This window comes from Pristiophorus japonicus, chromosome 1, assembly GCF_044704955.1.
Source record: "Pristiophorus japonicus isolate sPriJap1 chromosome 1, sPriJap1.hap1, whole genome shotgun sequence".
Lineage (NCBI taxonomy): Eukaryota > Metazoa > Chordata > Chondrichthyes > Pristiophoridae > Pristiophorus > Pristiophorus japonicus.
The window spans coordinates 330,073,155-330,092,016 of NC_091977.1; the positions used below are offsets into that span (position 1 = coordinate 330,073,155).

An 18,862-nucleotide genomic window follows, 5' to 3' on the forward strand; every position below is an offset into this window, starting at 1 on the left:
GGTGCGGCCTTACCAATACCTTATACAGTTGCAGCAACACCTCCCTGCTTTTGTACTCCATCCCTTTCGCAATGAAGGTCAACATTCCATTTGCCTTCCTGATTACCTGCTGCACCTGCAAACTAACCTTTTGGGATTCATGCACAAGGACCCCCAGGTCCCTCTGCACCACAGCATGTTGTAATTTCTCCCCATTCAAATAATATTCCCTTTTACTGTTTTTTTTTCCAAGGTGGATGACCTCACACTTTCCGACATTGTATTCCATCTGCCAAACCTTAGCCCATTCGCTTAACCTATCCAAATCTCCTTGCAGCCTCTCTGAGTCCTCTACACAACCCGCTTTCCCACTAATCTTAGTGTCATCTGCAAATTTTGTTGCACTACACTCTGTCCCCTCTTCTAGGTCATCTATGTATATTGTAAACAGTTGTGGTCCCAGTACTGATCCCTGTGGCACACCACTAACCACTGATTTCCAACTGGAAAAGGACCTATTTATCCCGACTCTCTGCTTTCTGTTCGCCAGCCAATTCTCTATCCATGCTAATACATTTCCTCTGACTCCGCGTACCTTTATCTTCTGCAGTAACCTTTTGTGTGGCACCTTATCGAATGCCTTTTGGAAATCCAAATACACCACATCCATCGGGACACCTCTATCCACCATGCTCGTTATATCCTCAAAGAATTCCAGTAAATTAGTTAAACATGATTTCCCCTTCATGAATCCATGCTGCGCCTGCTTGATTGCACTATTCCTATCTAGATGTCCCGCTATTTCTTCCTTAATGATAGTTTCAAGCATTTTCCCCACTACAGATGTTAAACTAACCGGCCTATAGTTACCTGCCTTTTGCCTACCCCCTTTTTTAAACAGAGACGTTACATTAGCTGCTCTCCAATCTGCTGGTACCTCCCCAGAGTCCAGAGAATTTTGGTAGATTATAACAAATGCATCTGCTATAACTTCCGCCATCTCTTTTAATACCCTGGGATGCATTTCATCAGGACCAGGAGACTTGTCTACCTTCAGTCCCATTAGTCTGTCCAGCACTACCTCCCAAGTGATAGTGATTGTCTCAAGGTCCTCCCTTCCCACATTCCTATGACCAGCAATTTTTGGCATGGTTTTTGTGTCTTCCACTGTGAAGCCGGAAGCAAAATAATTGTTTAAGGTCTCAGCCATTTCCACATTTCCCATTATTAAATCCCAAATGTTGTTGATTTACATGTATATTCTATGTAATTCTAAGATAGAAACAGACCATTCAGCTCAACTAGTCCATGCTGGTGTTTATACTCCACAAGAGCCTCCTCCTATTCCATCTGCCTCATCTCAGCCTTTCAGCTTATCTTTCTATTCCCTTTTCTCTCATGTACTCATCTAGTTTTCTTTTGAAAGCATCTAAGCTATTTACATTAATATATTCCCTCCAGAACAAAAGCAAAATACTGCAGATGCTGGAAATCTGAAATAAGAAAGAAATTGGCAGAAACACTCAGCAGGTCCAGCAGCATCTGAAGAGAAACAGAGAGCTAGCATTTCAGGTCGATGACCTTTCATTCCTTTCAGACGCTGAACATTTAGATATTAGGGGGAGAGGGGAGGGGGGGAGGAGGAGAAGGGGGAAGGGGGGAGGAGGAGAAGGGGGAAGGGGGGAAAGAAAAAGGGGGGGAAAGGAGAGGGGGAAAGGAGATGGGGGGGAAAGGAGATTGGGGGGAGGGGGGAAAGGAGATGGGGGGGGAGGAAAGGAGAAGGGGGAGGGAGGCTGAACGGGCCGGGCCCGAGACTTCGGGCAGGGCCCGTCCCCAGCACCAGATTTACAGGTAGGTGGCGTTGGGTCGGGTCGGGGTCGGGAGCGCGGGTCGGGGTCGGGGGGGGTGGTGGGAGGTCGGTCGGTTCGGTTCGGGTCGGGGGTAGGGAGGGAGAGGGAGGTCAGGTCGGGGGGAGGGAGGTCAGGTCGGGTCCAGTCGGGTGTGGGGGGGGGGGAAGCGGGAGTCTGGTCGGTGTCGGGTCCGGTCCGGAGGCGGGGGTGGGGGGGTGAAAGCGGGAGTCGGGTTGGGTCCAGTCCGGGAGGTCGGGTCGGGTCTGGTCCGGTCCGGGGGCAGTGGTGGAGGGGTGAAGCGGGAGTCGGGTCGGGGTCGGGTCCGGTCCAGGGGCGGGGGGGGAGAGCAGGAGTCGGGTCGGTGTCGGGGTCGGGTCCGGTCCAGGGGCGGGGGGGTGGTGAAGTGGGAGTCGGGTCGGGGTCAGGTCTGGTTCAGGGGCGGCGGGGGGGAGGGGTCGGGGGGGAGCGGGAGTCGGGTCGGTGCCGGGTCCGGTCCAGAGGCGGGGGGTGGGAAGCGGGAGTCGAGTCGAGTCGGGAGGAAGCAGGAGCTGGGCGTGGGAGGCAGCCTTATGCACGCAGCCCCAGTGAGGCCATTGGGCCAGGGCTAGGGGCTGCGTGCTTCGGGCCCCTCCCACACAGTTTTGAGCGTCTGGAGCTACTGCACATGCGCGCCCACTGTTGTGCGCACGTGCAGAGGTCCCGGCACTGTTTTCAGCGCAAGGACCTGGCTCCGCCCCCTGCAGCTCGTGCTGCACTGCGCCGAGGGCCAGAGGACCTGCAGGGAGCTGGAGAATCTGGAAGTTTTTTTTAGGCGCTTTAATGCTAAGTGAGCATGAAGATTGAGATTAACCAGGCCTGTGTGGGTATGGATAGAGCCCTGACTCTCTCCTTTCACTGGTAATTTTATGTATGTGTATTTGAAGAGAAGCAATACAAAGTCAGATTGCTCTTTATTTAATAGCAAGTGTAATCTCCAGGAGATTTGATAGGATGGGGGAATCAGCGGCTTGTTGGAGATGTGGATAAGAGAGAATATTCAAGGGTCAGTTGCCAATTTGGAAACTGAACATGAATCCATCTGCTCCGACGTGGTCAATGTGTGCAGTCGGTTGCCCAGCAACTGTATGGCCTGCGGAAGGTTTCATTTCTCTAGAGAGGAGGTTTCACCAACTGTTTCTTTCACATCAGAAACTCTCTGTGCCAGGTTATAAAATGGCGAACTGAAACTAGTTATGGAGATGTTTTTGGTGGACGTGAATCTCAGCTGTCTCAGTCAGTTGAAAAGTTGTGGCCTGCTTTTCAAACCTCTGTCTGAATTTTTCAAACTGGAATCAAGACTTCTCCAAATATCACTGGTAAAATGAGCCTTTGTCACAGACATAACTGCGCCCAGGAATTCCTTCAACATGAAGGATATAAAACAACAACCTGCATCTTTGCTAGGAATCCAAGTTGTGGCTGCACGTTGATTAACTGCTGAAGAATGTCCTCGGCTACTTCCCATCTCTTAATGGAGATGACTTCACTGAAGGAGTGAGCGACACTTAATTTGCTGAGTATATTCAAGATAGTGATTGATAGACTTTTGGGCATTAAGGGAATCAGGGGATATGGGAATCGAGCGGGAAAATGGAGTTTAGGTAGAAGTTCCACCACGATCTTATTAAATGGCGGAACATGCTCGAGGGGCCATATGGCCTACTCCTGCTCCTAGTTCTTATGAGCAGCCCAGACCTCTGTGAAGTTCACCGTTCTACTTTCCTGTGTCCATAATGGAAGCAGCAGAAGCTGCGCCTGTTCACTCAGAGATTGACGAGTGCACTTGGTGCCTTTCAAGAATCAATGGTCTTAAACAGGAAATAACTTAACTTAGGAAGTCAAGTTTAACCACCTGTCTTGTATCCCAACCACTCACTTTAGAATTTCCAGTTCTTGCTGTGAAATGACCATTATTCTCTATATAATTATCAGTTTCCTTCACACGTATCTAACAATAGCTGTGCTCCACATACATCAGCAGTGATGGGCAAATAGGTTCCAACAGTGACCTTGTTCTAATAACTGCAGTTGTGATCAGGTGATAGAGTTTACCCAGAAAACCTAACAGCAGCTGCTTTTCCACCTATGCCTCAGCTCATCAGCTGCAGAAACCTTCATCCATGCCTTTGTTACCTCTAGACCTGACTGTTCCAATGCTCTCCTGGTTGGCCTCCCATCTTCCACCCTCTGTGAACTTGAGTTCATCCAAAACTCTGTTGCCCGTGTCCTAACTTGCACAAAATCCTGATCACCCACATCACCCGCTGTACTCACTGACCTACAGTGGCTCCCAGTCCGTCAACACCTTGACTTTAAAATTTTCATCTATGTTTTCAAATCCCTCCATGGCCTTGTCCTTCCCTATCTCTGTAGCCTCATCCAGCTTTACAAATCTGCGAGATCTTTGCACTCCTCCAATTCTGGCCTCTTGAACAAACCCAACTTTATTCATCCCACCATTGGCGGCCATAACCTCAGCTGCCTTGATCCTAAGCTCTGGAATTCCCTCCCTAAACTTCTGCCTCACTACCCCTCTCTCCTCCTTTAAGACACTGCTTAAAACATACCTATTTGACCAAGCTTTTGGTCACCTGTCCTATGTGTCTCGGTGTCAATTTTTGTTTGATAACGCTCCTGTGAAGCACCTTGGGACATTTTACTGCATTAAAGGTGCTATATAAATGCAAATAAAAACAGAAAATGCTGGTATTACTCAGAAGATCAGGCAGCATCTGTGAGAGAGAATCAGTTAATGGGCTCAATTTTCCCAGTTAGCTGCGCCGATTTTTGGCGTGCACCGCTTTTTTTGACCTAAATTAAAATATCCAAGTTTCCCCAAAGATTGTGCACCAGTATAACTCAGTTAGTTACGATTTTTTTAGGGTTTTTTTGTGTCATTGGGGGCATAACCTGCCACCCACGCCAATTCTGGCCATTAAACAAGTTTGGCCAGCTCCGATTTACTCCAATTTTTCTTAGGATGGCGAATGTGACCGCTGTGGAAAAGCCTTCTGGGTAGTTAACAAAATCAGCGCAGGTAAGAGAATCAGTGCAGCAGATGCACGGCCCGAACAGTAGCAGCAAAGAGGGGGAGAGGGGAGAGGAGAGAGAGGAGAGGGGGGGAGGCCTTTCGGCCAGAGTTAGGAGCGGTACCCGACACCGGGAGGCCCTTTGACCAGGGCTAGCAGCAGTAACCGGCATCAGTCGGGAAGGGGAGGCCCTTCGGCTAGGGTTAGGAGCAGCACTGGGCACCAGGAAGGCGGGGGGGGGGGGCGGGGGCAGGATAGATTTTTGGTATAAACATTTTAATAATTTAATGATGGAATGCTGCTGCAATGTGTAAGGAGCTTGTGCAGGTTGCTGTGAGCTGGCCAGAATGTGTTGTATGTTTCATGTTCCAGCCTCAGCCCACTGCGTATCCCTCGTTACCCTGGCAACCCGATTTTTTGGCGCAGATCTTAGGCTCCAACCCCAAAGCTAAAGGACAGGCGAGGCGGTGCCAAATGAACAATTCAAACAGTTTGGCGTAGTTGGGCCCTAAAAAAACGGGCGGAACTCTTCAAATACACCAAAAAACGGCTTTGGGGAAAATTGAGCCCAATGTTTCAGGTCCATGGGCTAGAACCTCCACTTTTTTTTACCTGCTTAAGGCCCACTTAACGCCCATTTAACAGCTGAAATGACGTATAACGCCCAGATATTGCCCATTTTGGCACAAAATGGAAACTGATGGGCTTTTTTAGGAGATTTATCACCGAGCGTTACTTTCCCAATGTGCTTAACGCCGAGAAAAAATATTACCGCCCGCCTTCCTTTTTTGGGCGGAATCAGCAGAATGGGCAATTTTAACGCCCATATTATCGCTCAGCGTTACTTTCCTCATGGACTTCTTAACGCCGAGATTGAATAATAACACCCGACGAATGTTTCTTGTTGTAAAGGGCATATTTACCCAAACTAGCGGCCATGGAGATCACCCACCGTCAATTTCATCACCTCGCACACCTCGATCAAAAAACCGCCCACAAAAAGTGGAACTAACCAGGATGTACGCCAGTGGTGTGGCTGGCATTTGTTAAATCCCTCTCTTACTTGAAGAGCTGATATTGAAAAGATTTGCCTGAAAGGGCGCTGATGTGAGTGACAATGTTGACACTCTGCTGTGTGTGTGCAGCTCAGACATCAATGGTGCCCATCACCTTGGTGCCAGTTAAAGTTTACGTTGATTGATGTTAAGTTGTATTTAACCCTTTCATGGTAAGGAATCACCAGTGTGTAACGGTCCAGCTATCTGAGACAACACGCAACAAGTTTATGTTCAATAATAAAAGTTTAATACCAACATTGGTCTGAAATCATAAGTAACACAGTCAATAACACCCAACCCCCACCCACACACCACTTTTTCCACCATTGACATAAATCACATGGTCAACATGTCCAGCAACACAGAATACAAAGGCAAAGCAGGAGCGTGGTCCCCAGCCCCCATACATTGCAAAAAATTGCATCCACCCAGATGGAGATATAACACAGTCATCACCTGCACACATGCACCTCACTTTCCTTCCCCCCTCTCCTTCTTCTCCCCACCTCTATCCCTTTCCCTCCTCGCTCCATGGCGCCTGGCCGAGGAGTTCCTCAGGCGGTGCCTCATTGGGGGGGATGAAGGCAGATGTGTTGGTTGGATGGGTACGGGAGTGGGGAGTGCCGAGGAGGCAACATTCTCTGATGCAGAAGCAGGATCTTGGTCCTTGCTCTCATCTGTCGTTCTCAGTGGTGGTGCGGCACCTAGGGGTGGAATGCCGTGCTCTGGGACCACTGGGAGGGCTGTGCCAGCAGTGTTCCTGGCTATCACATCCAGGGACTCCGCCATGCACGGAATGTACTCGGACATGGTGGCCAACTGTCGGGATATGCCCCCCAAAGCTTCGATGAGCTGGTCACCAATGTCTACAGTCCTCCTGGATGACTGAACCATCTGTCCGCTGTCAGTGTCACGCTCATGGAACAGACCTGCCGTGTCCACGAGACCTCGTGAGGTCGGCGCTGACCTTGGGGATAAATTGGGTGCCCTGTGGAGAGGTGCTTGGGGCCGGTACTCCAGAGTGGAGGCAGGAATGACCGGAGGACCAATAGATGGCCTTGGGGTGGAATGGGTTCTGGAGCGTGGTGATGCAGGTTCTTCGAAGTGTGGACAAGAAATGGCCTTGTTTTAAGCACCCTTTTCATGAGCAGCTCAGCTGGGGGAATCCCGGTGAGTCAGTGGGGTCTGGTGTGGTAGCTGAGCAGTACTCGGGACAACGGGGTCTGTTCAGGGAGCCTTCTGACACGTGTTACAAGCTTTGCTTGATGGTCTGAACTGCCCGTTCTGCCTGGCCATTGGATGCGGGCTTGAACAAGGCAGATGTGTGACATGTTTGATCCCATTGCGGGTCATGAATTCTTTGAATTCAGCACTGGTGAAGCACAGCCCATTGTCACTGACTAGGACATCAGGCAGGCCTTGCATGGCAAACATGGCTCGTAGGCTTTCAATGGTGGCTGTGGATGTGCTTACAGACATTAAAGCACATTCAATCCATTTTGAGTAAGCGTCCATGACAACCAAAAACATTTTGCCCAGGAATGGGCCCGCATAGTCTACATGGATCCTCGACCACGGTTTGGATGGCCATGACCACAAACTTAGCGGCGCCTCTCTGGATGCATTGCTCAACTGAGAGAAAGTGTTGCACTGGCGCACACATGACTCTAAATCTGAGTCGATGCCGGGCCACCACACGTGAGACCTGGCTATGGCTTTCATCATTACGATGCCTGGGTGGGTGCTGTGCAGTTCGCAAATAAATGTGTCTCTGCCTTTCTTGGGCAAGACCACGCGATTGCCCCACAAAAGACAGTCCGCCTGCTGGGACAGCTCGTCTTTGCATCTGTGGAACGGCTTAATCGTTTCCTGCATCTCCACTGGAACACTGGACCAGCTCCCATGGAGGACACAGTTTTTTACACGAAGGACAGTAAAGGATCCTGGCTGGTCCAGGTCCTGATCTGGCGGGCCATAACGGGGGATTTCTCATTCTCAAATGCCTCCATGACCATGAGCAAGTCTGTTGGCTGTGCCATTTCCACACCGGTGGTGGGCAATGGTAGCCGACTGAGAGCACCTGCGCAGTTCTCTGTGCCCGGTCTGTGGCAGATTACAAGTTATATGCCGACAGCATGAGCGCCCATCTTTGGATGCAGGCAGAGGCATTGGTATTAATCCCTTTGCTCTCCAAGAATAGCGATATGAGCGGCTTGTGGTCAGTTTCAAGCTCGAACTTGAGGCCAAATAAGTACTGGTGCATTTTTTTTACCCCATAAATGCATGGCAGAGCCTCTTTTTCAACCATGCTGTCGGCCCTTTCGGCCTTGGACAAACTCCTGGATGCATACGCAACCGGTTGCAAAATTCCCCATTCATTAGCTTGTTGTAACACACACCCGACCCCGTATGACGATGAATCGCAAGCTAACACTAATCGTTTACATGGGTTATACAGGACAAGCAGTTTGTTAGAACACAAGTAGTTTCTGGCTTTCTTAAAGGTAGTCTCTTGTGAATTTCCCCCATACCCAGTCATCTCCCTTGCGCAGCAGCACATGTAGGGGTTCTAGCAGGGTGCTTAACCCAGGTAGGAAATTACCGAAGTAGTTAAGGAGTCCCAGGAACGACCGCAGCTCCGTCACGTTTTGTGGTCGCGGCGCGTTCTTGATGGCTTCCGTCTTGGCGTCGGTGGGTCTGATGCTGTCTGCTGCGATCCTCCTTCCTAAGAATTCTACGTCCTGTGCCAGGAAAACACACTTCGAGCGTTTCAACCTGAGCCCCACACGATCCAACGGACTAAGAACCTCCTCCAGATTCTTCACGTGCTCCATGGTATCCTGACCTGTAAGCAATTTGTCGTCCTGGAAGACCACTGTGCAAGGAACCGACTTTAGCAGGCTTTCCATGTTCCGCTGGAAGATCGCTGTGGCCGACCGAATCCTGAACGGGCACCGGTTGTAGATAAACAGACCTTTGTGCGTGTTGATGCTCTTACATCATGTAGGCCGAGGTCAGGTCCAGCTTGGTGAATGTCTTCCCTCCAGCCAGGGTTGCAAATAGGTCGTCTGCCTTGGGTAGCGGGCACTGGTCCTGCAGCGAAAAACGGTTAATCGTTACTTTATAGTCTCTGCAAACTCTAACCGTACCGTCCTCCTTGAGTACCGGAACAATCAGACAGGCTCAGTCATTGAATTCCACCGGCGCGATGATGCCTTCACATTGCAGCCTGTCCAGCTCAATTTCCACTTTTTCATGCATCATGTACGGTACCACCCGAGCCTTGTAGTGGATGGGTCGCGTACCGGGAACCAAATGGATCTGCACTTTCGCCCCCGAAAAGCTTCCAATGCCTGGCTCAAATAATGAAGGGAACTTGCTTAGAACCTGGGGACATGCGGTGTCATCGATGGATGAAAGTGCTCGGATGTCGCCCCAGTTCCAGCGGATTTTCCCCAGCCAGCTTCTGCCAAACAACGTGGGGCCATCCCCTGACACAATCCACAGCGGGAGTTCATGTACTGCTCCATCATAGGAGACTTTGACTTCTGCACTGCCAATTACAGAGATTAGTTCCTTGCTGTAAGTCCTTAGTTTGGTGTGAATACGGCTGAGCTTGGGCCTGTGTGCCTTCTTCCCCCACAGCACCGCGAAGGCCGTTTTACTCATTATGGACTGACTTGCCCCCATGTCCAGCTCCATAGACACTGGAATAACGTTCAGTTCAACTTTCAGCATTATTGGTGGCCATTTTGTTGTGAACGTGTGTACCCCGTACACTTTTGCCTCCTCAGTACGAGTTTCCAATTCCATCTGATCCACTGAGGATCGATCTTCCTCTGCAAAGTGGTGGTTTGCAGGGTTTGCAGCTCGCCTGCACATTCATTGGAGGTGTCCCATTGTTCTGCAACCATTGCACGCATAGTGCTTAAAGCGGCATTGATGGAGCCGATGATCACCCCCGCACTGCCAACAGGGTGTTAACTGCCTCACATTAACAGATGATGGCAGACTCTGGGTCAATTGAGGTCGGGCCATAGCAGCCGGCGTGTGCGTTCTGGCCTGTACATTTCTGCTCAAAACCGACGTTACTCCTTTGTTCTGCGAAATCTGTTTGGTGTTGTCACTGGTGGACTTAAATGTCTGGGCTATCATTATGGCTTTACTCAGATTCGGAATTTCTACAGTCAACAGTTTGCGAAGGATTGTCTCATGTCCGATGCCCAGTACAAAAAAGTATCTGAGCATTTGTTCTAGGAATCCCTCAAACTCACAATGTCCTGTGAGGCACCTTAGTTTGGTGACGTAGCTAGCCACTTCCTGGCCCTCTGATCATTGACACGTGTAGAACCGCTATCTCGCCATCAAAACGCTTTCCTTAGGATTTAGGTGCTCCCCGACCAGCGTACACAGTTCTTCGTAGGATTTCTCTGTTGGTTTTGCCAGGGCCAGGAGATTCTTCATGAGGCCATAGGTTGTTGCCCCACAGACAGGAGGATCGCCTTTTGTTTGGTCGTGTTCTCGTCCCCTTCCAGCTCGTTGGCCACGAAGTATTGGTCGAGTCTCTCGACGAAGGCCTCCCAATCGTCCCCCTCTGAGCACTTCTCCAGGATGCCGACTATTCTTTGCATTTTTGCGTGGTTGTTCGTTACCTCATCGCCAATTGTTACACTCATAATAAATGGTCAGACTGAGTACTGTGTGTAATGAGCAAGTGTGACCTTAGCTCCTTTATTAAGATTCCAGAATGCAGGTACCTCATGGGTGGCCTGCTTATATACTGTGGTACCAAGGGATGCTGGGATCTCTTGGGACTCCAACAGGTAGGCCATCTGGTGGACAGGTGTGATGCAGGTTACAAGGGGTTAAATACATAAAAGTCATGGTGACCCTTGCCCTCCTGAATTGCAGGAATCGAGCGTTGCCATGCCGTTGCTAAGGACGGCCACACTTTACGGCAGAAGGTCAAAAAATTTTAACGCTACCGCCAATTTGATATCGCTCATGATAATGCCCATTTTTAAAAATGTAAACTTGATGTTTTGAGAATGGGTAAGAAGCCGGCAATCTGAAAACCCTTTTTTACTGCCCACGCCGGAAATAATGCCCATTTTTGGGCGATAAGCTCAAAAATGGAGGTTCTAACCCCATCAGAACGGGAAAAAGTTAGACATATAACAAGTTTTAAGCAAGTACAGAGGCAGGGAAATGGGAGAGGGGATGAAAGAACACAAGAGAAGGTCTGTGATAGGATGGAAGGCAGGAGAGATTAAATGACAAATTGTATGATTGTACAAAGCAAAAGGAGATGGTAATGGGATAAGTAAAGAAACAAAAGATGGGTCTAGAAGAGGAGTAAATTGGAATAGCAGCTGCTGTTTGCAAAAAATGGGGGCAGAGGTTATGATCTGAAATTATTGAACTCAATGTTGAATCCATAAGGCTTTAAAGTGCCAAATCGAAATGCAAAATGTTGTTGTTGTTGTAGATGGCCTCAAAACTGGTGCTGAGCAAAGCAGCGAGTAACAACCACGTGGCCACTGTGGCAGGTCTCGTTGTGGTCCAGGAACCAATCGCTGGATATCCCGGGCAACTGTTGAGGCAACAGCCCAGCATCATGGCAGTGGATGATGACGTAAGTTAGGTTTCAATCACAAGGCTTAAGTTGCATTGTCTGGAAACAATCACCATTTAAAAAAAAAATGTATATATTTGTTCTTGGGAGGTAGTCATCACTGACTAGTCAGCATTTATTGCTTGAAATAAATCCGATAATATCTGTGACTTCACAGTCCACAGTAAGAAAAAAACCTCAATAGCTCAAAGAACCATGGAATAGTACAGCACAGAAAGAGGCCATTCGGCCCATTGGGTCTGCGTCAGCTTTTTCGATGAGCAATCCAGTTAGACCCACTCCCCAGCTCTTTCCCCATATTGCTGCAATTTTTTCTCCTTCAAGTATAAATACTTATACAACCTGATAGAGCGAAGGTTGGGTCTCTCGTACTTCTGCTTTTCTAACACTGTTTAGAAATCACTAACATTTAATGTAAAAATGCAACAGAAATTTTTTTTAAAACAGTACCTAAAAGTGGCCAACACTGACTCCGCTGCTGCTTTTCAGTGACACAGATGTCATGTGTTATGGGCGAATTGACTGCTCAACCTTGCCTCCGCCGCCTCTGCTTCAGACAGCGGTTTATCGATGCTCTGTGCTGGCCCATCCTGTTCATGTCGACTTTGTCCTTCCATGGGATCTCTGACTTTGACCCTAGTCTCCCTATTATTGGATCCCATTAATTACGACATTTAAATAGGCCTCGATAACCTGAGCTTTTCCCTTGTCCAGTCGTGAGCGTACTTTGGCTACCTCTCCGGACCTGAGCCATTCAATTCTTTTCCCACTTTTCCCCCGCTTTCCTTTTTCTCTTTATCCCTCCCTGACCGTTTTCTCCTATCATCATCCCTCCTTTCATCTCTCCTCTCTCGGAGACTGACTGCAAAAGCTTCTACAGATATGTGAAGAGAAAAAGATTAGTGAAGACAAATGTAGGTACCTTACAGTCAGAATCCAGTGAATTTATAATGGGGAACAAAGAAATGGCAGATCAATTGAATACGTACTTTGGTTCTGTCTTCACTAAGGAAGGCACAAATAATCTTCCGGAAATACTAAGGAACCGAGGGTCTAGCGAGAAGGAGGAACTAAAGGAAATCCTCATTAGTCAGCAAATTGTGTTAGGAAAACTGATGGGATTGAAGGTCAATAAATCCCCAGGGCCTGATAGTCTGCATCCCAGAGTACTTAAGGACGTGGCCCTAGAAATAGTGGATGCATTGGTGATCATTTTCCAACATTCTATTGACTCTGGATCAGTTCCTATGGACTGGAGAATAGCTAATGTAACCCCACTTTTTAAAAAAAGGAGGGAGAGAGAAAACAGGGAATTATAGACTGGTCAGCCTGACATCGGTGGTGGGGAAAATGTTGGAATCAATTATTAAAGATGTAATAGCAGCGCATTTGAAAAGCAGTGACAGGATCGGTCCAAGTCAGCATGGATTTATGAAAGGGAAATCATGCTTGACAAATCTTCTAGAAATTTTTGAGGATGTAACAAGTAGAGTGGACAAGGGAGAACCAGTGGATGTGGTGTATTTAGACTTTCAAAAGGCTTTTGACAAGGTCCCACACAAGAGAATAGTGTGCAAAATTAAAGTACATGGTATTGGGGGTAATGTATTGACATGGATAGAGAACTGGTTGGCAGACAGGAAGCAAAGAGTAGGAATAAACGGGTCCTTTACAGAATGGCAGGCAGTGACTAGTGGGGTACCGCAAAGTTCAGTGCTGGGACTCCAGTTATTTACAATATACATTAATGATTTAGACGAAAGAATTTATTGTAATATCTCCAAGTTTGCAGATGACACTAAGCTGGGTGGCATTGTGAGCTGTTAGGAGGATGCTAAGAGGCTGCAGGGGGACTTGGACAAGTTAGGTGGGTGGGCAGATGCGGTATAATGTGGATAAATGTGAGGTTATCCATTCTTGCGATTGAGGGAGTGCAGCAAAGGTTCACCAGACTGATGCTTGGGATGACATATGAAGAAAGACTGGATCGACTAGGCTTATATTCAATGGAATTTAGAAGAATGAGAGGGAATCTCATAGAAACATATAAAATTCTGACAGGATTGGACAGGTTAGATGCAGGAAGAATGTTCCCGCTGTTGGGGAAGTCCAGAACCAGGGGTCACAGTCTCAGGATAAGGGGTAAGCCATTTAGGACCGAGATGAGGAGAAACTTCTTCACTCAGAGAGTTGTGGGCATGTGGAATTCTCTAGCACAGAAAGTTGTTGAGGCCAGTTCATTAGATATATTCAAAAGGGAGTTAGATGTGGCCCTTATGGCTAAAGGGATCAAGGGGTATGGCGAGAAAGCAGGAATGGGATACTGAAGTGCATGATCAGCCATGATCATATTGAATGGAAGTGCAGACTCGAAGGGCCGAATGGCCTACTCCTGCGCCTTTTTTCTATGTAACTCTGCCCCTTCCAAATCCCTACCCCAACCCTTCATTACTCTTCGACCTTCCTACTCTTCAGCCGCCGTCCTCGGCTTGACTCACTCCTTGATAAGCCTACAGCTTCCCTCTGTGCCTCTCTTGGCATCCTACGAAGGGCCATCGAGGCACTCGTCGCTGCCTCCTTATGAGCAGCAACTCCAACTTCCCATCCTAGTCTCTCGCCGACCTTCCCACCCAACGTGCCCACTGTGGGCTAATCTTGTCAATCTCCTCCCCATGCAACTCACCCCCCCTCCCCCCCGCCCCCCCAGTGCTGACCCTGTGGACACTGGCTATGGGGCAGCCATCACCGACCCTCTCCACATCACGAACAAGTACTTTGGTTCGGTATTCACTAAGGAGGACACAAACAACCTTCCAGATATAAAAGGGGTCAGAGGGTCTAGTAAGAAGGAGGAACTGAGGGAAATCTTTATTAGTCGGGAAATTGATGGGATTGAAGGCCGATAAATCCCCAGGGCCTGATGGACTGCATCCCAGAGTACTTAAGGAGGTGGCCTTGGAAATAGCATTGACAGTCATTTTCCAACATTCCATAGACTCTGGATCAGTTCCTATGTAGTGGAGAGTAGCCAATATAACCCCACTTTTTAAAAAAGGTGGGAGGGAGAAAACAGGGAATTATAGACTGGTCTGCCTGACATCGGTAGTGGGTAAAATGATGGAATCAATTATTAAGGATGTCATAGCAGCGCATTTGGAAAGAGGTGACATGATAGGTCCAAGTCAGCATGGATTTGTGAAAGGGAAATCATGCTTGACAAATCTTCTGGAATTTTTTGAGAATGTTTCCAGTAGAGTGGACAAGGGAGAACCAGTTGATGTGGTGTATTTGGACTTTCAGAAGGCTTTCGACAAGGTCCCACACAAGAGATTAATGTGCAAAGTTAAAGCACATGGGATTGGGGGTAGTGTGCTGACATGGATTGAGAACTGGTTGTCAGACAGGAAGCAAAGAGTAGGAGTAAATGGGTATTTTTCAGAATGGCAGGCAGTGACTAGTGGGGTACCGCAAGGTTCTGTGCTGGGGCCCCAGCTGTTTACATTGTACATTAATGATTTAGACGAGGGGATTAAATGTAGTATCTCCAAATTTGCGGATGACACTAAGATGGGTAGCAGTGTGAGCTGCGAGGAGGATGCTATGAGGCTGCAGAGTGACTTGGATAGGTTAGGTGAGTGGGCAAATGCATGGCAGATGAAGTATAATGTGGATAAATGTGAGGTTATCCACTTTGGTGGTAAAAACAGGAAGACAGACTATTATCTGAATGGTGACAGATTAGGAAAAGGGGAGGTGCAACGAGACCTGGATGTCATGGTACATCAGTCATTGAAGGTTGGCAGGCAGGTACAGCAGGTGGTTAAGAAAGCAAATGGCATGTTGGCCTTCATAGCGAGGGGATTTGAGTACAGGGGCAGGGAGGTGTTGCTACAGTTGTACAGGGCCTTGGTGAGGCCACACCTGGAGTATTGTGTACAGTTTTGGTCTCCTAACTTGAGGAAGGACATTCTTGCTATTGAGGGAGTGCAGCGAAGATTCACCAGACTGATTCCCGGGATGGCGGGACTGACATATCAAGAAAGACTGGATCAACTGGGCTTGTATTCACTGGAGTTCAGAAGAATGAGAGGGGATCTCATAGAAACATTTAAAATTCTGACGGGTTTAGACAGGTTAGATGCAGGAAGAATGTTCCCAATGTTGGGGAAGTCCAGAACCAGGGGTCACAGTCTAAGGATAAGGGGTAAGCCATTTAGGACCGAGATGAGGAGAAACTTCTTCACCCAGAGAGTGGTGAACCTGTGGAATTCTCTACCACAGAAAGTTGTTGAGGCCAATTCACTAAATATATTCAAAAAGGAGTTAGATGTAGTCCTTACTACTAGCGGGATCAAGGGGTATGGCGAGAAAGCAGAAATGGTGTACTGAAGTTGCATGTTCAGCCATGAACTCATTGAATGGTGGTGCAGGCCCGAAGGGCCGAATGACCTACTCCTGCACCTATTTTCTATGTCTATCTCCCTCCAGAACGTCCGTTCATTTGCGAACAAGGCCATTCCCATCCAGGAGCTTATCATGGATGATAGCATCAACATCATGGCCCTGATGGAAACCTGGTTGAGGGGTAATGACACCTTACCCTTAAATGAAGCCTCCCCACCTGGCTACACCTTCCACCACTTGCCCCGCTCAGATTGCCATGGTGGCGGCGTGGCTCTCATCAGCAAATCACATCTTAGTCTGTCCCCCTACACCTCTGGCACTTTCTCCTCCTTTAAGCATCTCACCCTATTCCACTGCTCTTACCTCTCATTTAAAACTCTCGTTCTCTACCGCCCACCCAAATATCATAACATTTTTATTACTGATATTTCTGCATTACTTTCCAACCTCTGCCTCTGCACCGAATGACTTCTCATCCTCGGTGATTTCAAACTCCACCTCAATTCACCATGCTCTCTCTCCTCTGAGTTCACTGGCCTCCTGTCCTCCCTTAATCTCTCCCTACATGTAAACTCCCCAAACCATATTCACAGCCAGCCCTTCGACCTTGCCATCTTTCGTGGCCTCGCTACTCCCATCAGGTCAATTGCACAGTGTTGGGCTTTAGGTTACAGGGCATTACGATGCTGGGCGTTAGGTTACGGGGCATTACGGTGTTGGCCCTTCGGTTGCGGGATGTTATGGCGTTGGGCCTTCAGTTACGGGGCGTTACAGTTTTGGGCGTTAGGTTATGGGACGTTACGGTGTTGGTTCTTCGGTTACGGGGCGTTACAGTGTTGGGCTTTCGGTTACAGGGCGTTATGGTGTTGGGCCTTCGGTTACAGGGCGTTACGGTGTTGGGCCTTCATTTACGGGGCGTTACAGTGTTGGGCCTTGTGTTACGGTGTTGGGCCTTTGGTTACAGAGCGTTATGGTGTGGGCGTAAGGTTGCGGGGCGTTATGGTGTTGGGCCTTCTGTTACGGGGTATTACGGTGTTGGGCAATCAATTACGGGACATTACGGTGTTGGGCGTTGCATTACGGTGTTGGGCCTTTGGTTACAGAGCGTTATGGTGTGGGCGTGAGGTTGCGGGGCGTTATGGTGTTGGGCCTTCTGTTACGGGGCATTACGGTGTTGGGCGTTCAGTTACGGGGCATTACGGTGTTGGGCCTTCGGTTACAGGGCATTACGGTGTTGGGTGTTCGGTTACAGAGCTTTATGGTGCGGGATGTTACATTGTCGGGCGTTACAATATAGGGCGTTCTGGCATGGAGCGTTCGGTACAGAGAATTGTGGTACAGAGCGTTGCAAAGTACTCAGTGTTAATCTGATTGCCATATTTGGTATTCCAGGATAATTGTGTGTCGGTGGGTGTTACGTCGTGGGAGCTGGATGCCGTCCTTATAGATTCTCAGAATGTGACCATTTCAGGACTGAATGGAACGACGACTATCTTGTTCTCGGGCTGCTGGGCTAATTACACCGATCTCTCAATCAGTCCAAATGGTAACCGAAATCAGTGAGCCATATCCTTGAACACCATTGATTCTCTCCATCTCCTCTTTCATAAATTGCAGGATTTCAAAATAAAAAACTGTCGCCTGTGGAAATTATACATGGAGTATTACTGACTCTGTGAGAGGCTTTTCTTGGGTGACACTGATATTGCGTATAGGGCCATTCACATCACTTCTCTGGGTTTGCAAGATTTATGACTAGAAGACAATCAAATAATGGAAAAGTGAGACAGAGAGCAGCTCGCTACTATCTGAATAAGGACAGAATAATTATCCCAGGTTTGGGGCGCGGGGGGGGGTGTGGTCCTTGAGACCACCCAGCATGCGGTCATTGTATTAAAGTGTGATACCGTACAGAGACAGACACCCAACCCTGTGCCCAATCAGATTATGAACCTTGTATTAGCAATGTCCTAACCCCCATTAAACTCCGGGTCGAGGGGTGGTGCGGGGGAGTAGGTCAAGTAGACAATCTCGCATCCCCGCTGTGCGGGAGGCTGGAGAGGTTTTAACTCCGGAGCCGCATTTCCAAGCGAGATTTTGGGCGGCAAGACGTCGCGGCCCGGATCCACGGCATAAGGTCGGGGAAGAGGATTGGGAAGCCCCAGGAGAAGGAGTCATGTTCGGGGGAGTGGGTTGGGAAGCCACAAGGGAGGGATCACGGTCAGGGGAAGGGTCACGGTTAGGTAACCCCGCCTCGCTCCTGATTGGCGCGAGGGTTTCCGACACCGTGCGCACCTGCCACGATTGGGCATTAAAACAGCAGCCGGGTCTGACTTGCACCACAGGACCCTGATTTTTTCTCTGGCTGCCTGTGTACAGCACTTCCCAAACCAGCAGTGGGCCAGAGCTTGTTGATAATGGAGAGGGAATTAGACCGCCCATATTTAAAACCTCTCCGCTCTGTTCCTGCCCACTGCACAGGATTAAATTCAGGGTTTCCACCTTACGAGAAGGATTAAATCTCATGTTTCCACCTCCATTCCGCAATATCCGGAGTGAGGAGTTTCCGCTTTGGGCACAATCGCCGATCCTGGTGCAACTTGAGCCCAAATAGTGCGCTAGTTTTCAGAAGTGTTTTTTTTCCTCAAGTTTCTGCTCAAACTCATTTGCATATCGCCAAACGCAAAATCGGCCACGAACCAGCGCATCCGGGCAGCACTTTAGAACGGTTCAGAAAGTCAAGAGCTCGGGGGGAGAGAAGGTCAGGAACTCGGTGTGTGTGGGTGGGATGCGACGAGCATGGCGAGAACCGTGGGGATGGGGGAAGAATGTGATTTATGTGTAAAGAAGGGGGATGAGTGTGGGAAC

At 48.7% G+C, this 18,862-nt stretch overlaps 1 protein-coding gene across 1 annotated transcript in view; it reads left to right on the forward strand.

Annotated features, from left to right (window-relative positions):
- The window catches only part of pkhd1l1.1 (PKHD1 like 1, tandem duplicate 1), a 402,260-nt gene that overhangs the window by 367,705 nt on the left and 15,693 nt on the right, over positions 1–18,862 (forward strand). The window contains exons 77-78 of the mRNA XM_070881087.1: positions 11,444–11,590; positions 17,387–17,540. Coding sequence (XP_070737188.1) covers positions 11,444–11,590; positions 17,387–17,540 — 301 coding nt within the window. The remainder of the gene's footprint in view (positions 1–11,443; positions 11,591–17,386; positions 17,541–18,862) is intronic.